Raw genomic sequence first — 23,939 nt, 5'->3', positions numbered from 1 at the left:
ATCAAGAAAAAAAGAAGAAAGTAATACTATTTTTAAAGTTAAGTCTGTCAACTTTTCTTTTTGTGCATTTCTGATTATGAAACTTGAACTTTTTTTTAACAGCCCAGGAGAAGATGTGCAGACAGCTAGGCTTTTTGGGTTTTCTTTGCTTGTGCCAAATCAACTTCCATGGCCACAAAAGCATCTAGAATGTGGAAGTACTTGCAAAATGAGACCAGAACATCTTTTTTCTTTTCCTTAGAAGAACTAGAGAGACCTATGTCTGCCTTTAATTTTTAAGAATAACAATAGAAGTTCTATTTGTTAAAATACATGATTGCCAAACCACTGAACATGAGCTCTGTTGTACATCTAGTACCTTTCCCTGATGAAAGAGGCAGTTTGCTGGGTTTGATAGGCAGAATTAATAGCTTTATTTTAAAATTTAAATATGTTATTTCTGATACTTTTTATTCTGCTAGTGCTAGGAAACTGAAATTTATTTGCTTTTGAATGTCAAGTCTTGTTTCTTTTCTCCATATAGAAGCTCCATCCTGGCAAACCTCTCCTACTGTTAGCACCCACTGCAAGCAGACTGGTTCAGTACCAGTGGCATTTGGTCAGTCTCTGGGAGCTGGTGTCCCTCACACAGCTGCTCTACCCCACTTAGAGATATCTAGGTCTCCAGAGGGGCCTAGACAGGCTCGAGCAGTGGGCCAGGGTGAACTTCACGAGGTTCATCAAATCCAAATGCAAGATCTTGCACCTGGGTGGAAGCAACCCCTGTTGCCAGTACAAGCTGGGAGATGAAAGGATTGAGTGCAGCACTGCCAAAAAAAGACTTGGGGGTACTGGTGGATGGCAAGCTGGATGTGAGCCAGCAGCGTGCACTTGCAGCCTAGAAAGCTAACTGTATCCTGGGCTGCATCAAAAGAAACATGGCCAGCAGGTCAAGGGAGGTGATCCTGCTCCTCTACTCTGTGCCAGTGAGACCTCACCTGGAGTACTGAGCAAGTCCAGAAGTGGAGTCCTCAGTACAGGAGAGACAGATCTGCTGGAGCATATCCAGAGGAGGGCTACAAAAATGATCCGTGAAATGGAACACCTCTCCTATGAGGACAGGCTGAGAGAGCTGGGCTTTTCAGCCTGGAGAAGAGAAGGCTGTGAGGTGACCTGACTGTGGCCTTCCGGTATCTAAAGGAGAGCTACAGGAAAGAAGGGGACAGGCTCTAGCAGGGTCCGTGGTGACAGAACAGGGGGAAATGTTTTCAAGCTCAAAGAGGGTAGATTTAGGTTAGATGTAAGGAAAAAATCTTTTACATTTAGGGTGTTGAGGCACTGGAGCAGGTTGCCCAGTGATGTGGGTGATGCCCCATCCCTGGAGATTATCAAGGCAAGGCTGGATAAGGCCCTGGGCAACCTGATCTAGCTGTGGTGTCCCTGTTCATTGCAGGGGAGTTGGACGAGATGGCCTTCAGGGGTCACTTCCAACTCTAAGGATTCTATGATTCTGTGATTTAAACACTGTATGGGAATGCCCTTAAAGCAGCAGAGTAGGGAGAGCATCCTAGGACCAGGCAGCTCCATTTAGACAATTGTGGAATGTTAGGCACGAATTTCATCCCTTTTGATCTCCTGCAATTCCTGTGATTTGAAAAAATTGAGGACTGACATCTGGACAAGCTTATATTCACAAGAGGATAAAAAGATGACCTACTGTTTTTTTTTCCTTTGGTAGTTGGTTAGTGTAAATAGTGTGCCTTGCTGAAACATTTTCAGACATTCTGTTGATCACTCTTGTTTGCTGTTCTTCATTACTGAAGAGTATCCCATCCAAGTCTTTTCTAAAAGCACGTCACCTAACACTTTCCTTCAGCAGCAGGACATGAGGGGGTTGGAGCATGGTGGTCCAAGCAGGCCTTGGAGACAGCTGGGTCTGGCCTGGATGAGAGTGACTAGAAGCAGTGGCATCACAGCGCTGAAGACAATTTAACAAGACAGGTATCAGAGTAGCCTGACCTGAAGGTGGAAAAGAAAAGCTTAAATTAAACATCTCACGTAAGAGAGCAGCCCATGACCCTCCCCCTTTCCTGTTTTCACCCCTACCTCGTTCCTTTGTCTGTGCTTAACAAATGGCGAGGCTGAAGTTGGCTGGTGATGTATTAGAGCATGATGGCACAACCTGAGGAAACATACCAATTAGAGGAGAACACTGGAAAAGTAGGGCCCCAAAGGATGGCTGCTTCTGAAGTGGACTCAATATGTGCAACACATGTGACACCGGATTATAATTTCGTATGACTGGTAGGAGGTGTGTGTCTTCTGAATCAGTGACAGTTGTAGGCCTGGGAACACCCACTGTGATACCTACCCAGTTGGCCAGAAGGATGATTGGAGGGAGCATCTGGCTTGTGGAGCAGGATAGGCCTGGAAGTGGAATTAATTGTCTTAGTGTTATGCAACCAAGGTTTTTGTTTGTTTTGCTTGTTTTGTTTTTACCACAACCAGTTAAGTACATCCTATCAATTAAGGATAAGCCAGTGTTTCTACCACAAACTCATAAACAAATCCACTAAATAATTTGTCTTTTTAAAACAGACAGTCTCTTGAGAAGAAAGGTCTAGGACTGAATTAGTGAGAATGTTGCAGGTCAGGTTTGAAATGCTGCATGGTGACAGAATTGTTTGGAAAGATCTGCCTGGAAGTCTCTTATTGCAGTCATATCCAGCAAACGCTTGCAGAACGTGCACCCCCTGCTCATGTGAGTTATCCTTCTGAAATCATTGAGATTATTTGAGTGAAAAGTGCCTGTTCCTTTCCATAAGAAGGAATTTTCAGGGTCTTTTTTTTTTTGAGTATTTACTCTATTCAAACAGTCCTCAATTCATTAATAAACCTTTCACTGACATGCTGCTATGCAGAATATCACATGACAATCACTGTACAATATCAAACTTCTGTTTAACAATGTTTTGAAATAAACATAGAGAAGCACTTCTTACAGTGTGCTGCCGTGAAAATTTTTGATCACTTTTTGATAAAATGATACATTTTATTTCCATGAGAGATTGCAATTGGATTATTCTCTGTAGAGCTATAAATCAGCAGCTTGAGTCTGTGATGTTTCTACACCTGTTCTTATGGGACTTCCATTTTTTTTCCCTGTAAAGACAATGATATATTTAGACATGGATGTCATTATAACAGGGAGGGCAGCCAAGTCAGATACTTTAACACGGTGCTGATTTTAGTGCAGTGCAGATCTATGTGTTTGAGGTTGGTTTTGTTTGTTTTGTGATGGCAGATAGAACACAGAATTTAGCTTGATCCAACTAAAATTTGAGTAAAAGCATAGTTATTCATTCAGACAGAATGTTAACATTTGTGGATGTATAGAAAGGTTTGATCAGAATCATTGCAAACTTGTTGTTTCCTCTGTTCCCAAAGTGCCAAATTCCTAAATAGCTAGGTTCAAAGAAAGTCTGAGACATGAGCAGTGCCTGAGATCGCATGGGACATTTACATAGGTGAGCCTGATGAGTCTGCTTCCTGCAAATGTTGAGGCAGTTGTTCTCAAGTTCTGCATCTGTTACCTGCAGATCCGTATGCATGTGTGATTCCTTGTGGTTAGCCTCTGTATGCCCAGAGTCTGAGTAAACCAGTCTTTTTGTTTGGTGTGATTGAGAAGTTCCTGCCTTCTCTTTTCTTCAATTTTTTTCTTATCTTCTGTGTCTTTCTCTGGGCATAGATTTAAGGTTAAGACGATGCTGGAGTTTATAGGCTGGTTGTCTAATGGATTTTCCTTAAGGACCAAATGGCTCACTGAAGTTACTGTCATAATATGCAGAAGGGAAACAGCATTCAGAAATCTGTTTGAGGAAGGGATAATGTCGGTATTATAAGTGAAACAGGGAACTGTAACACCAGAGCAGTGCAGGAAGGGGCACAGAGATGAGTAAAAGCACTACTCCAAGTCTCTGTGGCTGCCTGTAGTGTAGCAGAGTATCAGAACCTCTAAAGGACCCAAGAAAGAAGTTAGCTCTGCTCAGTTCTGTAGAAACTAAGGAAGGTGCTGGAGACTGGCAGAATAATGTGTTTCTCAACTATTTGGCTGAAGCAGGATCAAAAATAGTGTGATCGTAGGATCATCCAGGAGAGGGAAGAGTCATGTTAGAAGCAGCAAAATTTGACTTTTTCTTCGAGAGTTTTTCCTACAAACCAGGTGTACCTGGAGAACTCACTTCCTCTGGGAGAAACAAGAGTTGATGAATCATTTATTTGTTTTGACATTATGGACTGACCAGTGAATATTTCCTTTATTTAAAATGTAGTCGGGGTGTGACAGTTACCTGAAATATCTGTAGTAGTATTTTGCTTGTGCGGGTGACAGCAAGGTGAGTTGGTGGGCTGAAGTTGAAAAGGTGGTGAATTGCACCTCGATGTAGAAAATTGTTTCTTTGAATAATTGTATTTCGCCTAGAAGAATTGATCTGTGATGTGAGTGATTTCCTTTAGCATCCTACCTCAGTATCTGTAATTCAGTTTCTAGCTGTATAAAAAAATAAGTGAATCCCTCTATATGTTAAGTGCTTATGAATCCACAACGGCTTGAAGATGCTGTATTTGAAGTAATATTAAAAAAACTGGCAAGACCATTGAAGTTTGAATAGTTGCCTTTTTCAGCAGCGTGTTATATTGTTAAACAGCTTTTCTTTCTTGACTACACACCCACTAAGCATAAAACTTTAAAATAGTCAGAGAAGTGCAATCTGTGTTTTTATAAAAATGCACAAGAGCCACTGTCAAAGCGTCACGGTTTCATGAAGCTGTGCAGACGGGCCTGGCATGTGGACGGCTTAGATTCTCCCCTCTGTGACTGAGGCAGATTTTAAAGTTTAAAAATCTTCACTTTCACTTGAAAAAGCTTCTTTGAATACACAGTAAGTAATGCTTTTAACTCCTCAGCTCATAGAAAAAAAAAGTCTAAATACAGTTTGAAAAACTATGAACCTTTTAAAATTTCAGAAGCTCCTTACAGGAACGAAAATAAGGAGACCGACTGTAAATGTGGTGTGATGGTGTTTTGAAGGTCTGCTCTCTGCAAGGGATCATGCAGAAAGCCCCCGATTTCCTTTGGGAGTGGGATAACCGTGCCGTCTAGCTTTAGGTACTTGTGTGGCTTATCGGAATCTTCCCCTGGAAGCACTTACTTGCCTCCATGGGAAATTCAGGTTCTGTAATCTTAGTGCTCTCGCTTGCCACCCTACTTGCAGACCTAACCTCTCAGTGAGGATGTAATCTCCTGCTCCCCTCCAGCTGTCTGCTGTGCCTGTGCTGTTAGAGTTGGAGATGATGGGATTGCATACAAAGTGGGTGAGATGCTCTAATTTATTAAATGACCAGACTGAATCTCATCTGATGTTGCCAGTTAAAGTAACACATAGGAAACGTGTAGCTGTATCCCCTATGCTTTGCCCAAAGTTCTATATCTGGAGTATATTCAGAAAGGGACATAACACAAAAAAGTAATGGAGTATGTTTATAATAGACTTCATCTGGTCCCACTCTATGATCATCACCTTGTCTATCGTGCCTGCAGGTAGCTCTCAACAGAAGGTATGTCAAAAGTGTAATGCAGTCAGAATGTAGTTTATAAGAGTAACGTATGTGAGAATGTTTTAGGAAATTGACATCATTTAGGAAAAAAGTCTGAATTCTGTCATCATTTTGGGGTTTGTTAAATGTGCAAAGTACAGAGTAATGTGAGTCTATGAAATCCTCAGGTTAATGTCATTTGCTCTACTCCTGAAGCAAGCAGTTGCCTGTGGAAGCTCTGACAATGCTATTTTCAGTTGTCTCATTATGTATTTCTTAACATATATTCTGTTGCCATTAAAATGATGTTAAATTGCTTGAAACTTTTAAATGACTTAGCATAAAATAAGAAAAAAAGGAGTGACTATTTTCCTAAGTATTCAGTAGTTGCAAAAATTCCTGTAACTTTGTTATAGCAATGTAAAAAATAAAATACTTCAAGTATTTAAAATAATAATTAAGAGATCACCTATTTGAAGACAAAGCCCATCATTGTCTACTTGTCATGGTGAAAGAATTGCTATATGCTTTCAGGAGATATCTCTTTTGTACTGTTATTGAAGTAAAAGCTAAATATCTTCACTATTTTTTTTTGCTGCTATTATTTTTAATCTGAAAACAACTACTATCTTTTTGTTGCTTGATACGTGTATAAGTAGTAAAGTTTGCTGAGCTAACAGCTTAGTTAGAAAGATGTTCAATCCCTGTCTTTTTAGACTATCATCGTACAAATGCTAATATGTTTTACTTTGCAGATGCGTGTAGAAGGGTTTCAATTAAATGAATACTGATGGAACTATTCCTTTACATTGCCACATAATCAACCAGGGATTGTTGTACTTTTGTTACTGTGGAATACCAAATACCTTATTAGGACTTAATAATTAAATATGCATGCACATGCTTCCAAGTTTTTATGCATGTAATAAAAGTATATGAATGTGCAATAACTATATATTTGCAGATACTAAGAAAAAGCTGAATATTAATGGCATATTTTTATTTTGTAGCTTGGATCATCCTCCTCTGTGCCTTTTACATCTATATTCTCGCAGCTGTTTATGACTGTTGTAGTCCCCCTTATTATTGGACAGGTATGTCTTTTAAATATACATCTTCATTTTAAAAAATGAGATAAAGAGAGCTATCTTAAAGACAGACCAGCAACATGGTAAGCTACCACATAGGAAACAGCCTCAGGATAGTGAAGTCTAATATCAGAGAAAAGATGCTACAGTACTCCCTGGAGCCACATTGATCTTTGTTGAGATTGAGCATCTGTCCCTCACTACCACAAACATACGCTACTGCATATCGAGAAGGGAGTTTGTGAACATAAAGTGGGAAAAATGGCAGCCCAGCCTGTGAGAAATTGCAGCTCCATACAGATGAGCTTTGAGAATACTATATAGTCCTTTTGTCACGTGTTCTTTGCCTGGATGATGAAGGAAGCTCTGCTTGTGTAGTACCTGCTACTAACTATAGAATTAAAAAGCTCTCTGTCTATCTTGAAAGATATGTAAGGGCTAAGCAGTCAGAAGTTAAGAAATAGTAAAATTAAGACCGCTTGATCAATTTTGCATACACTTTGCAATCATGCAGTTACAATTCTTATTCTTTTCTACGTGACTCCTCCATCATTTGTAACACTGGATGAGAGGGATTCATAGAATGAGCAGCCGTTCCTTATTTCATCTTATACTCATTGTTCACACTGAAACACAAGGCCTTATTTTTCACGGAGTACGATTGAAATACTTAACTGAATGCAAAGATACTAATTGTAATGTAAAATTTTATCTGACACTTGTCTCTGTGGTATCTTTTTTTTCACGAATATTATTTTTTCCCTTCTGTTTCACAATGCCCACTATTATTTCTTTGTTTTGTTCACCAAAACACCTGGAGCCTAATTCTTATATACTTTTTAGCATTTGTTTTTCTCAGGCATAAATAATGCACTGAGGGAATATCAGGGGATTTCCCCCTCATTTTGGAGGAGTACTGTTGCTGTCTATGGAACCCAGGTATCAGCTCTGGGTTCATCTGGAACTTTTTTAAGCCTAAAGCAGACTTTGAAAGGCAAAGTGTAGTTAGAATATACAGGCAAATGAAAGTGCAGCCTTTAGCGAAGCATTCTGGATAACATTAATCTGTCTCTGCCTGTGCTGCGTAGAACTGTGAATCAGTCTTTGTATCAAATTGTAAGAATACATTTCAAAATTGCTGTGTGTTATAGTTTATGAAGTCCTAGTGAATTTTGTTGGTTTTCTTGTTTAAAAAGAAACTACTGAGATCTAAGAGTTCCAAGAGTGTGATAAGCATAATGGTAGCCGTAGCATTTGTACCTGCATGACCTGGGTGTTCAGTCCATGCCTATTGAATTGGTCACATGCTTTAAGTGCCCAAGAACAACCTCCTTAATTTGGACCGTGAAGGGTTGCTTACAAACATGTCTGTGAATCATGTTTTTATCTTGTCAAAAGAAAATTAGGTCTCTACCAAAATTGGAACAAGCGAAATTTCTTGAGTCCTCTAGTCCTGGGAGATCCCAAAAGTTGAAGTTCTTGCCTTATTTGCAAATTTCTAGGAAATAAACAGTGTGGCAGCAGATCTAGAAATAAAGTAATTAACAGTGATAGACGGAGTAGCCATAATCTGTGCTGCAGTGTGATCAGTCTGATGATGACAGTAGATTGCTAGATAAAGTGCAAAATTTCAAGAGGACTTTCATCTGCCTTGGAAAGTTGTTATAAGAAACTGCTATGTGAGGTGAGTGGCTGTGGTTTTTTATTGGCTACAACAAATAGTAAGGATAATTAATGGGGATTGAGCAGAAATGTGATGAGATTTAACTGACAACAGATGTGATTTAGGAGCTAAAGGAAAAGTCAATAGAGAATCTTAAAGCTTGTGTAACTCAATCACAAATTTATAGAAGAGTTTGTTTTCCATGAATACATTTTAGCAAGAAACAAAAGGATGATTCTCTCCTTTAGAAATGTTTATTTCTAATTCCTTTAGAATGGAAGTGAATGACAAACAGGAATAGCTCACATTCCTGTAAGCATAAAGGCTTTATTTCTAGAAATACTGTACTATCTGTTCAGAGGTTGTGAAAGAGAGGAAATGCTAAGGATAGCTTCAGATTACAAATTCTGAGGATGATTTACATTGATTGTTGTGATTAGGTAGAACTGTACCAAGGTAAACCAACCTGCTTAGAGAGGAATAAAAGCCATTTTTTGAAGGCAGATATCCAAACATAACATGCAAGTAGCTCAGGGAAACACCATAAGCAAGAAAAGCAGCGACATCAGGAGATGCAGTGATACGTCTTATTGCGCCTCAGCCAGAGGCAGCTTGGATCATCTTTGAATTGAATGGGAAGCTGTGCGTTTAATTTGTGGACCACTACTGACTCATTACTGGACTGCTGCCCAACACGCGGCACAGCAACGTAGCAGTGCTTTGTGAATCGCAAGCTGCTCACTCTGGGATTCCAGATGCATTAGGAGATAATGGCCCACAATTCATGAATGACAGCCCCAGCAATTACTTCTAATTTATCATTTCATGCCTGCAATGTCAATTCCTTACCACGCACAGTCGGTGCAAGAACGCCTGTTAAGGTTCCCTAGTAGCAAAGAGCTTGATTGGGAAAAACTGAGCTTGGAAACTGCCTGCTCGGAGGGTTGCTGATCTTCTTAATTCAGCTGTGATCAACACAGGTTTTAAGCTTGATCCTCATCAGTGTAAAACAGGGGAGGCTGCTTAAAGGAAGCATTCTCCAAGGGGGTTATATTCCTTTGAAAAAAAAAATCTCACCTCTGGAAAAACCTGTGCTGCCTAGATGCTGGTTTCCTAGCAGGCTGCAAAGCTGGCTGCTTAAGCAGCCTTTGGGAAAATGGGCAAAGCAGATGACGTTTTTTTGTTTTGCATTATTTCTTGCTTTATGGCAAAGTGTACTGAGAGTTTGGGTTGCTTGGTTAACTTGTTGGATTTCTTTAAATGATAGCTGGTAGAAAGACTTCACAATAGTGTCGTTGATGCTTATTTTCTATTCTTTCTCAAAAAATTTTTTAGCATGTGCCTAGACTGCTGTTGACAGGAAAATATAGTTTTTTAGCGACTGACAGTGAAAAGTGAAAGGAGCTGCATGTATGTCTTCTGCTCAGGTGGTGGCTGCCAGTTGTTAAAGAAATAACTGGTAAAGCTGGAGGAAAGACATTCTGTTATCTGGAAGCCACTGAAGCTTACAGAAAGCAGTTGTTGATGGATGACCGTCAATAAGGATAATTACTCTGTTCTTTGTCACAGTTGTTTTGGCTGTCTGCAGTGGCCTGCATCCTCCAGGTCTGTAGATACGTTTTGCTAATCGATAGCATGATATCATTCAAATCAATGTGAATACTATGATATTGAATTTGTATTTGCAGAGTAAAAGATGAGATTTCTCTGAGAAGAGATCTTGGAGAGGTATATTCTATAGTATTTTATAAAGATCTGGCGTTCTATAAGCCTTGATGGTCTGTAGAGTGTAACAGCTTATTTGTACATCGCTCTTGTACACCTCTAAGGGGAATTTGAGAATACTTGTTACACAATAAACATGGTAACAGATGTGTCACAGGAAATATTTTTGCATTTGTTCTGGCATCTTGAAGTTCTGATTGCTTTTTTACTGGGTGGCAGAGTTCTATAAAGTCTGATGAAGATTGCTCCTCCTGAGCTGTTGTTGTTTTGCTAAACTAATTGTTTCTTTGTTTGTAGGCATTAGTAATACTTTTAGGCAGCAGAATGTAAGGTTTTGAGAAATGTCTAAATAGTTTCTTCCTGACCAGCTCTTGAGAATTTGGTTAAAAACTGTTGTTTCTGTACTTATTTTTTTCTTCTGAAGTGGCAGATAACAGGAGTAGTGAAAGGCACTGCAATATTTCCTTTCCCCGTTTTGAAGACGTTCTCTATTCTCTGCACCTAAGTGCTTATGACAGACTTTTATTTTATGTTTTATATTAAAGAGCAATTTATGATTAAATGTTAATGAAATAGAATTTTCACTGTGCTTTCATTATATTCTACTAGTTTGAACATTTTTCAAAGCAGCACACCAAAACCCACTGTTTTCTATGAATAAATAATAAAAAGCTTGTCTGTACATTATCATTCATGCATTCTCTAGTTGCCCCATTGGTAATTTGTCTGCCAGCGTAAAGTGGGTAGCTCATATTAAACAGACCTTAACTAAAGCTAAAATTAATGTTATCATTCTAGTGGTGGTTCTTCCCAAATCCATAAAATGAAGCCAGTTGAACAGAAATCCTTGCTGAACCTAGTCACACACAAAATCTCGATGTTCTACAAGTAAAGGATTTTAAATGCCTTCTGCATCATTGCCCAAAATGTTCCACAAAAACCCTATCAGCATTTTGGAGGTGTGTTTATAAACACAACTTAAAAAGAGTGCTACGCTGCAATACAAGTTGTTGGTGAAACTGAAGCTAAAAGGCTTAGCAACGTATTTATTTTTAAAGAATAAGAAATCGAGAGGGAAAGGTATGTGGCAGTTACTAGCGAGCAGAAGGAGTAGTTCACCTTAACATAATGTTCATTTATTGTGGGGAGGAGGTTGGGAACAATGCTCAAAGCAACTGCTGTAAGAAGGGAGCGGTGTCAAATGCTTTCCCTCTCATAACTTAAAACCACACAGAAGCAGTCCTACTTCTTCAGACTCCGGGGAGTTGCAGGGAGCAGCAAGAGTGCTATACTGAGAGACAAGTGCTTCTAGAACCTTGTTGCAGAAAACTGAGATGTCAGATAAACAGCATTTGGACCACAGTTCACTCTGTCCTCACACTTGACTCAACAGGAAACAAAACCTTGTCCCCACAGAAATACAAATTATGAAGAAAATATATGTACTGCTGTTGCAGAGTCACTTTACATTCTTTGCCATGTCGCACCTCTTTCTAGTCTTTTAAAGCAACAATTGTAATTGCTCCAAAATGTGAAAATTAATTTTCCAAACAGCCTCATGTGGGCTTTATAAAGTTTGGTTTGAAGGCATATGTGTGTTAGGAGCTATCTCTTAGGAGTGAATTGGTGGGAAGAATGAAGTAAAGCAGCTTTTAGAGGAATTTGGTAAGCTGAGAAAAGAAAACAAGAGGCTTGTAAATATTTTTTTTCCCAGATTTCAAAAATAGTTGTGTTTTTTTCCTCCCCAGTCCCATCTTCAGAAATATTGAATTAGATTGCACATTCTAGAATGAGGGCGGATTTGACATTTGCTGATGTCCTAGAAGCTATGGAAAGGTGTCTGGGCCTATATGATGGCATCCAGGAGTGAGTAAGAATGGGTACTGTCCCTGTCAAGTGAGACGAAGGGCAGGGTCTGGTCCAATGGTAGGCGCCCCTCCCTGGAAAAGAGAGTGCATCTGAACTGCGGCACGGACCTTGGATGTATGGAGGGTTGTGATGTTACACAGATCTGTGAAGGAAGTCGCATCTTACCCACGTCACGCATAAAAACTGCAACTGATGCAATCTCCCTTCTATCCTGATATCTCATCCTTTCTAGTGATTTTCTTAGTTTGCTTTCTTTTCTAATTTTTTTCAGTGTGTTCTCCCCTTTCATATTTTTCCAGGCTTCACTGATATTGTTCCCGATATTCCATGCGGACTGGTTTTTTGGTTTGCCATCACTATATAGGAAGGGATATTGAAAAGTCATTGAATTATTCCAAATATCTTTATAGCCTGCCTAATAGCTTTTCAAAATAATATTTTGCATTACAAAGTTATAGTAGTAAAAATAGTAGTAAAGGATTAGCTAGGAATTCTAGCTTAAGATACGAAGTAAATAAGATAACTACTGCATTTTGGGATAATGGTGAATCCAGCCTTGTTTCAGCTTGCTTCCTCGTGTGTTTCAACACAAGGAAAAAGTAGCTTGTGTTTCTTTGTTGAAATGTTAAAGCCCAGGTGTTTTGCCTAGGTATTTTGAAGTCCGTAACAGCAGCTAAAAAACAGCACGAGCAAAAGGGCAATAAAAACGTAAATTCTCTTTAAAGGTTGTATCAGTCCCAAAACTTTGATAGATTTAGAAAAAAATCAACTTTGCATAATGATGCAAATACCAAGAGACATTCTTATAGAAAAAGTGGCTTCGCAACCGTTTCCTCTAGTTTTTCACTTTGAGAGTTTAAAAAAAAAAAGTTAAAACCTGAGGTAATTTTTTAAAGGTGTAGTGTATTACATATGTCAGAGATGGCTCCATTCTGTGTACACTAGGGGAAAAAAAAGCTTCTTGTCCTATTTAGATCAATTAATAATGAACATTAATGAATTACATTGTTTATTGCATTTTTTATCTTGCATGTCCAGCACTTGAGCGGGTGGGTGGAAACAGTCTAACTGTATTTTACTGATGGATTTCTCTGGGTATGTAGTTTGACTGTTATGAAGGCATAATAAGATAATTGTTTTTCCATAATGCATCTCCTACTGTTTTCATGTATGATCTTATAACAGATGAGCAGTATTTACCTGCTTTCCTGGAAGAGCAGGTCGTGTTTCTTTGCACAGGGCATGCTAAGTGAATTAAGAAGATAAACAGCCCATTTGCTTAGGAAGACTTTTGTGTCAACAAGAAAGTTACAGCAGGATGCTGAGCAGTCTGGAGGAGAAGTACAGGAGATGTAACTATTCTGGTAGACGAACTAGTTTGAAATGGGCTCACTACTGTTAATTGATGCGTAATTACATTCCATTGTTGCTAAAAGTTAAATTCTCAGCAGGAGGGAAGTTTGAGCCTGGAGTTGTTTTTTGAAGTGAATTTGAGCCAATGCCTGTCCAAGAACCTTTGGAGATTGCCAGGGCCTAGGCAGTAGGTGCTAGTTGCCTGATGGGGGCATTTCTGTTTGGTTACCGTCTAACTTTTCTTTGTTTTATTCAGCATCTCTCATCACGCAGTTCAGCTATAAAATATCAGCTTATACGAATTTTTACTTCTCTTCCTTGCTTTTCTCCTTTAAGCTGGTTTGAGGCTTGTGCTTTTATGTGCAACCTCTAGGTCGGCTGTCAGGAGTTCCCTGCGCTTTGAGGCTGGCGTTTGAATCTGCATGAAAATCCTTGCAGTTCTTTGTGCTTAATGGGATCGCTACCACAGGCGCAGAGGCCACAAGCTCTCCTTGTAGATGTAATTCTGCAGGAGTCTCAGCAGGGCTAGGGGTTGAAAGGCCTTTGTACCTTAAAAAATTGTGCGTGGTTTCTCTGTGATGAGGTAGCATTCTGCAACATTTCCTCAAGTAAAGTATGTTTTTAACTGCTTTTGAGTTTCACACTGATTATTTTTATGTCTCTTCCTTTTTTCGCCTACTTTAACAGCGTTGTTTCTAATTGTATTTTTTTTGTAAGGAATTTCCTTTCACTAGGGTCCGTGGAATTATTGCATCTAAAGAGCATTGTCCATTTTGCTCTTTTTCATCAGTGTGCCAGTCCAGTGCATCTATTTTGGATGTCAGTTCTTCACATTTTTGCTCCAGGCTGCGAGTTCATCTGTTCACAGAAATATCAATTTGGACGTTTTTGCAACTGCTTGTCTCACTGGTGCTTGTGCCTCCTTGTAGTGGTGTGTACTTAAAAATACCAGACTGGACTTCATCAACAAAGAAGCAGCACATCAGTATAGTGCCCAAGTCTGGCGTTTTTGGTTCAGCACATAACACTCAAAAATCGTTGTGTTAGCTCTCTGTATTTGCAGACAAATGAAGCTTAATGTCCCTCTTAGGGTGCTGATTTTACCTAGTGGATTTTTATTTAATCATTTTGGTCTGTGCTGCTTGTGGCTTTTCAACCTCTATTAGACTTGCTGTCAGAGTCTGCCATCGCCACAGAACCAGCAGGTTCCCTGCCTAATTCTATACCCCTTGCGTGTGTTGTCCCTATTGTATTTGTGGGGTTAATCATTATTTCACTACAAAACTTTGCAAGCTGTTTTGTTGTTTGTTGTTTTTTTTAACACTGGAAACTTATAAAATTGGGTTGAGAATTAAAGGCTCTCAAAGCATCCTAGTCCAGAAACAATTCTGCAGGGCATGAAAAGTAACAAATAAATAGATTGATTGTCAGTCAAAATGAATCACCCGATGTGATCTTCCTTGTGAAAAATCTTATAAATACCTGTTATTTTTTTCCTCTGAAATTATTTAAGAGTTTGGATTACTTGGAATCGGTGATTATAGGCTGGATTGACCTCTGAAATTTTACATGTTTTTGAACCTTGTGAGAAGATCAAGATGTATCAGGTTCTGTGTTACAGAGGATGTACTCATCCGTGGTTTTACAGTATATATGTAGTTTGACACAGAGTTGAGCTGATGAATTTCTAAAGCCACAGTTTAGTTCTACATGGTCTAATTATGTCTTCTATTATTTTTCTTTTTTTAATATTAAGTGCAGTAGAAAGTTGTGCTGACATTTGTACATGCATATTCACAATAATTGCAGACTCGGTGGATATCGAAAGAAGGTATTAGCAGATTAAAGATTTCAATTAAATGCTTCTTTCAGCTTTAAAATGTTTTCCCTTATGCATCAGTGTGTGTTGAACGTGTGTATGAAGTCAGTATTGTCATACGTGTTATAATTATACCTTGTACAGACACGTAGTTGTAGTGGATGTGGCATAAATATCTTTGGTTTAAATTGCACTGTGGCATAATTAGCTGTAACTTTCCTTTTTCAGCATCTCATTACTTTTAGTATGAGCCTTGTAAAAGGATCGTGAATGAGTGGTCTTTCAGTAGCTTTTATTTTTCCCCAGTGTAGCCTCAATTTAGGAGATAGTAGGATATATTTTTTAACTTCCTTAGAAAACACTCACTTTACTAGTGAAAATCTTTGTTTTTTGCTTACAAAGTCCCAGATCTGCTCAGTGTAAGCTAACCTGGCTTCCCATTTGATCTCTGTCATGCTGTGCGCTAAACTCCTGCTCACAGCTGCCTTGGCCCTCTTTGTCAGCATGGCAGGGTGTTCCTACCTGCTGGCATGCAGGCGCTGCCTCACTGAGCTCCACTGAATGCTCTTTTGGACATTTGGCTGTGTAGCAGAAATGTTAAGTCATGGCTTGAAGCAGTGATTGAGCACCTTGTGGGAAGGCAGGGCTGACCCAGGGCAGCTCAGGTGCATGCAATGTACCTGAGTGACCGGAAGGGGTGGAGCCAGGACCCACCCCTTCCCAGACCTCATTTAAGGGCTGGCAGTGGAGATGAGGGTATCTCTCTGGAGATCCGTGTGTACCAGAGGCCTTCTGAAGGTAAGTAGCTTCTTTCCTTTGCTTCTGTGCCCACAGCTGTTGCATTCGAGCAAGTCCTCGCTTGCTGCAGCCTAGGTCTTTGCTACTCTGCTGTCACTGCTGCGCTTTCTTTTGTGTTACAGGCTGTATCACTGAGTTGTGTTCTCTCTTTAACATCTGGCAAGTGTGAAACATTAAAGTTGAATGCTTCCACTGGAGCACCGAGCATTTCATTGTATAGTTTCCTGTAAATCTGTTGGTTTTGATCAGCAGGAAACTTAGAATTACTGCGAGGTGAGCACTGGTCTTCAGCCTGCTTAGCTTTTCATGAACACTGTGGAATGATGGAACATTCTCAGTTGGAAGGGACCCACATAGGTCATTGAGTCCAACTCCTGGATCCACACAGAACCACCCCAAATTCAAACCATATTATCCAAACGCTACTTGAACTCTGGCATCTTGGGGCTGCGACCACTACCCTGGGAAGGCTGTTTCAGTGCTGGCCACCCTCTGGAAAAGAATCTTTTCCTAATACTCAAGATGCTACTGCCCTGACACAGCTCCACACCTTTCCCTTGGGCCCTATTGCTGTCACCAGAGAGCAGAGCTCAGTGCTGCTCATCAGCTCCCTGTGAGGAGCTGCAGGCTGCCATCAGGACTCCCATCAGCTCCTCTACTCAGAGCTGAACAAACCAAGGAACCTCAGCCACTCCTCAGGTGCCCTCTAGCTCCATGTGCAGAGTTTTTAGTGGATGACCTGCCATGAGGTTTATCAAGCCTATTTTCTTTGATAACTGGGGTAGCTACTTAGAGGACTTCCCTCTTGAGACATCTGCAAACAAGCAGGGAAGGCAGTGAGGAAGCTGGCAGCTGTGAGGTCAATCCAGTGGCTTTGGCAGTTGGTGTGCAAAAAGGTCCTGTGGTAGCATTGGTGATGATGCTTTAATGTTAATCTCAAATGCCTCCAAAATATTCTGTTTTATTAAACTGATAATGGTGATGTTTATTTTTGGTACTACTATGGGAAGATAATGAGACACCTTTAGAGTATTTTGGTAGAATTGTTTTTGGATCTTATGCCACTATTTCTGAGAGAATAAGGTAACAGAGAACATCAGGATTCTCAGGAGAAATTCGGCAATATAATGTGATCACTTAAAAATTAACACAAATCACAGCTGTATGAGAAAAGCTTTAAAAAGTTTTTTCAAACTATATAAAGTGAAGAGAAAAAATAAAAGCAACTCCCCAGGCAAGGCTGAAATAGAAGCATTGTATCCGGTGATGCATTGTCCTGTAGTATTTGGCATAAATTGAAAGTAGGTTTTACTTTATAATTTTTACATTTTTTATTTTTTATTTTATTTTTTTTAAAACGTCATACTTTATAAATTTTACTTTATAATTCATAGATGTTTGTAAAAGAGGGGAAAAAAAATACCTTGAGAAACAACTTCAGATTCAATTTCCTGAAAGTGCACAAGTTAGGTGAAGTACAATAGGTTTGCTTGTTTTCGTGTGTTAATTCTGGTATTCTGAAAGCGTGCAAATGGCATTTGTCTTTGGATTTACAAAAACTCTAGATATTCAGAGTTTGAATTATTTAAACTCCCACAACACATGCACTTTTGCTTTTCAAGCTTGAGTTATAATTTAATTAAAAACTTCTGGTGCATCGCTAGCTATTTAAATATTAAAATGTTCCATGGATCACTTTCGATTATCTACCATCCTAAAATTCCTGAAGATGTCAGATTTTTAAGATTCCCAAAGTTGCACTTGGAATTGTCTGTTGATGCAAAGGGGACTGTGATAATTACATACATCCATTAGTATCAGCAGAGGAGATAAACTTTGGGGAGGCTTAATGGGCATGTCTCAGTGACAGCTAGCAAAGAACATTTGGCATGATTAAGGATGGATTTGAATGTACTTGAAAATATACTCTCATTATGGACGCCCAGTGGAAGTTGCACTACAAATGTTAAATTCCCCAGAAGAAGAGTTGTGTGGCAGGGAAGTTTTGAAATCCACTGTGGCCGTCATCCAAATTACTCTCTTCTCTTTGTGTCTTTCTGCTGTCAGATTCACTTTGTGATGCCCAAGTTGGCTCCCTGCATCTTTGAAAAGAGGCAACCTGTTGATTTCTGTGTTTCAGATTGTCCGAAGATACATCAAGGACTGGCTTGAAAGGAAGAAGCCTCCATTTGGCACTATCAGCAGCTGCGTGCTCCTGATGATCATCTACACTACATTCTGTGATACTTTCGCCAACCCAAATATTGACCTTGATAAGTTTAGCCTGATTATAATAGTGTTTATAAGTAAGTATAATCTTAAAACGTCTAATTCATCAGCAATTCTTGTGTGCAGTGAGCTTATACGTACTGGAAAGAGTGAGGCTGAGGGAATACTGGCATGGGTTTAGAGCTTGTACTTTCAATGTATCTAGTAAACCAAATAGGTTACTCGACTACTCAGGCACTGGATGCTTTTAGGAGATTGAGTAAGCATTTTGAAAGGGGTGAACCCTGCTGTTTAGATGTCCCCGAAATTTCTTGGTGGTCCGTCCTTTCTAAAGGGGTACGATTTTAATTTCCAGGTGTTCGTGACTGTTCAGATTTCGGCTGCTTGGTTATTAAGCAGCCATGTTTGCATAGAAATATTACAAACAAAAAGGAAATATTTGCATTTGAGCTGTTACTCAACAGTGTTGTTATGACTTTTAAATAGTTCCTTACCATTGCACAAACCTAAAAACTAGTTGGGAGTTTGAAGGTGTTAATACATTTCTGTGGATGAACACATTTGGTACAGAGTTTGTTTTAGAAGCACTCTATTCATTCAGCCTTAAATAATGCACACATGAGAATAGACTGCTGGTATCTTTGCCATCAGTTAAAAATACACTTGCAGATCACTACCTCCCAGGGAAGGGCTGTGGTATACAGGCACTGTCTTCTCTTCCAGTAGGTAATTCCTGTCTTGCTTCAGACTGTGCAGATACAGTTTGCTTGGAGGAGAAGTAACTGCAGCATACTACAGTATAAATTATATCTCAAATTCTCTAAAACTGTTAAATTTTAAGAAATCAGTGGATTACTTTCTCATATGTATGTGCACATTTCTGTCTAGTAAAAACAATGTATCCTATATAAATCCAACCTTCACTGAAGTTACTGGGAAATTTACCCTGTCCTTTGTGGGTCAGTTTTTATTCTGTCTTACCTGTTCTAACTGTGGCAGTTTTGGGGGGATTGTGAAACATTTTGTGTGTGTGAAATATTACAAGAAACTATAATTGGTACTGCATAAATGCTTTATTCAGAAACCAATGGAGGAAGCCATTCTAATGAGCTTTTTAAAAACGGAGGAAATAATTATTTGCAGGGGCACCTGAGAAGGACCACAAGCTTAAGTAAGAGCAGAGTTGTCAAGAGAAAAAGTAAGATACGGAAATCTCCATCTCTGACTTAACATGCAGAGAAACTGAGAATGAAGTAATTTAATTACTGTGATGAGCACTTTGAAAAAGGTTGCTTTTCAGATAAAAAGGCATGTTCTTTCTTGAACTGTTGTTATAGAGTGTCTGCTTCCATTGTCTTTCTTGTAGTTTCTTTTTGCAGAGAGTGCTTGGCATTTGTGCTGTGTGTAATTATGTACGTGACCTGTAGTACAATATGTTAAAAATCATCATAATACTTTTTATTTGCAGTGTGCATAATTGGAGTTTCTTCATACGAATATTAACATAAGCCTTGAAACTGCTGAGAACATACTAGATGTCTGTTTTTTTCTAAAATATTTATAAAACTAAACAATAAGGAAGTTGGAGATGAATATGTATGTTGTATTCCAGAGAAAAGTTTCTGTACCTTCATTGGATATGTTGGCTGGATGTCTGCTTTGTGTTCTACCACGGTGGAAAATTAGCACAAAGATTTTGAGATGAAACCACTTTTATTACTCTGCTGATTAATGTTTTCATGTAGTTTTTATGTTAATATTCTAGCCACAGCAGAATATGCACATGGGATAATTGGCAGCAGCATGTGCATATTGCTTTACAGAATTATGTGTATTAAGGGATTTTTTTCTGTGCATATTAAATTAATGTACTTAGTTGCGGAAAAACTGTAGTTCAGGAACAATGGATTGATTCCGTAGTTCATGAAGGAAGTACTAAGTGCATGCTGAGGTGACATTTATATATCCTAGGAAATGTATGTACGAGAATGGAAAATGTCACTGGTAATAGCTAATATCCATGCCATGTTGCCCAGTTATAAACTCGGGTCACAGTCAGATGCGTTGTCTTGGCTTGCACTACCCTCAGGGGCACATTAGCCTTATTGCACTCACAAGTTTCATAAGGAAAAGGGAGAGAACTCACCCTAGATTCTGCTGAAAGTAGAAGCCCTCCCTCCATAGCACACACACGCCCCAAAAAGGTCTGCGTAGGTCACAGGGCTGCTTCTCCCGCTCTGCAGGGAGTTCCTGCCCTCCAGTGCGGAGCTGGTCTGTGCAGTCCCAGCAACTACTCATGGCACAGCTGGGGAGCCGCCTGCTTCCCTGAGCTCATTCCCAACATCTCTACAGATCAAGTGTGGGCTCTGCATGGCCCGGAACCCCTGCAGGTTTTCATGTGAGCTGGCAGAGAGGAGACCTCCCCTCAGTATGTGCAAGACACAGTTGCAAAGTTGACTGAGCTTGAATGAACAGCTGCTTTGATGTATGCTGCCCAGTTCAGGAATTAGCCTTTGTCTCACAGGGAATTAAGTGTGTATAATTATCTTCTGTTAATAATTATTGATCATCAGGAGAGTAATATACCCAGTGTGTGAGAATATTTTATTGCAATTATGCTTACACATTGTACTTCCTTCTGCTAAATAGAACAGGGCTTCGTTTAAATACTTGGCAACCAGAGCACATCCAAGAGATTTTATGTTGTTGACCCAATAAGCAAAACTAGTGAAAACAGATGAGCGGCATGCAACAGTGAGCTTCCGTCATTTGTTGTTCCAATAAATACTTGATTCAGAAGTTACCTCAGGAAGAACTTGCGTAGCCAGAATACTAGCGTTAGCTTTCTCAGATGTGATGATGCACGTTGTTCTTTCAGACATGAGTGTCCTAATCACCAGCTTTAAGGGTTGTTTGTCATTGGGTTTCTCTGGATTGTCTTGGTCCAGCTGGCTTCTGATCTCTTGTGTTGGTACAGAAGGCAGATACACAGCAGGGATTTAAGGGGCGTTTACTGCTGCGATGTAAGTCTAATGTTAACTTGTTTCTCTTTCAGTATTTTCTGTTCAGATGAGCTTCATGTTTTTGACTTTCCTCTTCTCTACAAGGTAATTGAGTGTCCTGAAACAGAGTGCTTGAATATTTTTGTGTGATGTTCTTGTTTTGAGTGATACAAAAACATCTAAAGAGCAGGTTTCTGAATAGGGGTGACCTCATTTTGATATCTCATATTGTCCTTAGTGCATTTTCTCTGTTAGGATTCTGTAGACTAAGAACAGGACCTGAATTCTGTCCTTTCTTGTGTGCTAATTACGGAGTTGTTAAATCTCAATCAATCACTGCTATACCTCATCCACTGAAAAAAAATGGATTTGCACAGATGTCACCGAAGGTATAATTTGCCCTGCAGACATACTGATGACATATGAGAGAGAGAACTCAGTTTGACTTTTTACATCTCAAGACACTTTTGCTGGGCTGGCAGTCCAGTCTTCTTTGTATATGTCAAATGTGTTACATTTATATGGTGATTCTTAACAGACAGTTGTCCTGAACTAACGTCTGGTAGAGAGATAGTCGATATTTAAAAAGAAAAACTAGGAAGAAAAGTTGTACATTCACTTAACACCATTCTGACTGCTTTATTTATTTTATCAAAAGGCTTAGTGAGCCAAAGGCATCACTTGAGCTAGTTAGAATGTCCACCGTTGTCCTCTGATTTGGGCTCACTGGAGTATTTTCCTTAGCAGCACTCTGCTGAATGCAAAGGACCACAATGCAGCAGACTCCAGACATATGCTTTATATAAATTATACAACATCTGTAAGGGAGAATCATAAAGAAAGGTGCCATGTCTTACAGCTACTTTTTTTAGTGCCACAAGCAAATTTTTCTCTGACAAGGTCATACTCTGACCTTGGAAGGCAATTTTAAATAACTTCTGTAAAACCTAAAATGCTTTAAGTTGTAACCAGCTCAGATACTCTGTTAAATATTTAGAATCTCAGAAAATGATTCCAAATTTGGACCAAAGGGTGTGATCTAGTCTTATGCCTCTGCATTGTCATTTTTTTCCCTTCTTCCTGACGTTACTTCCAATGCATAAACCCTTAGAAGCAGTTTTTCTCTGGAGTGGAAGAAAACTACATATTCTAAGCAATGCTTACAGCACGGCATCGATATAATATCTAAATTGAGTGTTTTATTGTCATTACAGACTAGGAAAAGAAATCATAGGTAATTATCTTTTTTTTTTTAATGGAGCTGGCCACTCACATATAGTGATATATGTGATATAGCACGTTTGCAAAAGTAGCCCCTGCTGGAATTAAGTTGAGTCCTATATACCGTGTGTTTAGAACTCTTCTCCTTCACAGGAGAGCATATTCATTAGCGAGTTTGCCACAACTGAAAAACAATTCTGCTTAAAAATAAATAAGCACTACCATTCACTTGTGAATTATTTCTGTCACTAGTACTGATCAAAGGGATGTGAACATGCATATGGATCCTCAAAGTAATATATTTGATCAATGAAGTTTTAAGAAGGTTTTTTTCTATTAGAGGTTATTAAAACTCTTCTTTTTTTCTAGGAATGACTCTGGTTTCACACCAGCGGACACAGTGGCTATCATTTTCTGTTCCACACACAAATCTCTCACCCTTGGTAAGTCAGAAGATAAGCTTTTAAGTAAAACGACAGTAACATTCATACCTCGCTTTGTTGAAGGAAAAAAAAGTTGACTGCTGGCTTTTCTCCTTATAGGTTTTGTTTTTAGCAGGAGAAGTAATGCTGTCTGTACAATATTAATAGTAGGACAATACTTTTGCACAGATAAAATATATGCATATTACAGGGCAGGAAACAGAGTTTTCTGACATTTCAGTGGTTGTACAGTAAAACCTTCTCACTTTCAGAAAGCTGGATTTTTCTTCTCTTGTACTGCTGTTCTGTTGCCAGTATTGATAAAATCTCAGCTGTTACAGAAAACATTCTATGGTATATTTTCCCAGTCTCACAATGAAGATCTTATACTTCAAAACCAGGATGTGTAAGTGAAAATTCAAAGTGTGTAGTGCACTCAGAAATCACAAGTAGGTGATACTGTCTTTTGTTTAACGTGAGCAAAATGTAGGGATTTAAGTCTGCAGATTTTTTTGTGGCAGTGTTTTATTTATTAGAATTAATTTATCAAAAGATTATTGAGATATTTGTCATTTAAAATTCTGTAGTGATGATAAGACGTTCTGGTGTAAATCACAAAATACTGCTAAATCAGCATTCTGCTTAGAGCTACCAGATACTGCTTCATCTATATTCGGCCAGTGAAATGACTAGTAGTTGAATACTTTTCTACTGTTTTTCAAAATACAGAAATCACATTTGATGATGCATATGTGACTGAATAAATCTTTTCAAGATTCTGTCTTTCAAAGATGAATGTGGCTGATGTTAGTAAGAAAGATAAGAGCCAAGCCTGAAATAGAGAAAGAACAAATTAGGACTTGGAGAGCTGAGATCTTTTCAGGTCAGCTTGATGTGGCACAAGTAACCTCAGGATTCTTTGCTTCAGCCAGACTTGTGCTACAGAATGGTTAGCAAAGGTCCTTGGCAGACTGTGGGAGGTGAATAAGTTCCTAGAAGACAAGAGAAAGGCAAACATAATGCCTTCTTTTAAAATGGAAATGAGTAGGGGCCAAGGACTTACAGATCAGTGAATTAAGCTTCATAGAAAATTACTGAAATGTTTAAATAATGTTAACAGTGTAGGCGGAAACTAGAAAATGAGTAACAGCCCCATAGATTTGTCAAGTGCGTACC

General features: G+C 39.1%; 1 protein-coding gene across 3 annotated transcripts in view; it reads left to right on the top strand.

The window, feature by feature from the left end:
* SLC10A7 (solute carrier family 10 member 7) overlaps positions 1–23,939 on the top strand; it is a 152,141-nt gene that overhangs the window by 105,451 nt on the left and 22,751 nt on the right. For all 3 annotated transcript variants that reach the window (XM_021395461.1, XM_021395460.1, XM_021395462.1), the window contains 4 exons: positions 6,585–6,668; positions 18,030–18,195; positions 21,174–21,225; positions 22,711–22,784. In XM_021395461.1, the coding sequence (XP_021251136.1) occupies positions 6,585–6,668; positions 18,030–18,195; positions 21,174–21,225; positions 22,711–22,784 (376 nt within the window). The remainder of the gene's footprint in view (positions 1–6,584; positions 6,669–18,029; positions 18,196–21,173; positions 21,226–22,710; positions 22,785–23,939) is intronic.

This window comes from Numida meleagris, chromosome 4 (genome assembly GCF_002078875.1).
Source record: "Numida meleagris isolate 19003 breed g44 Domestic line chromosome 4, NumMel1.0, whole genome shotgun sequence".
Classification (NCBI taxonomy): Eukaryota; Metazoa; Chordata; class Aves; order Galliformes; family Numididae; genus Numida; species Numida meleagris.
The sequence above is the reverse complement of the archived record's forward strand: the minus strand, read 5'-3'. Positions and strand labels throughout refer to the sequence as shown.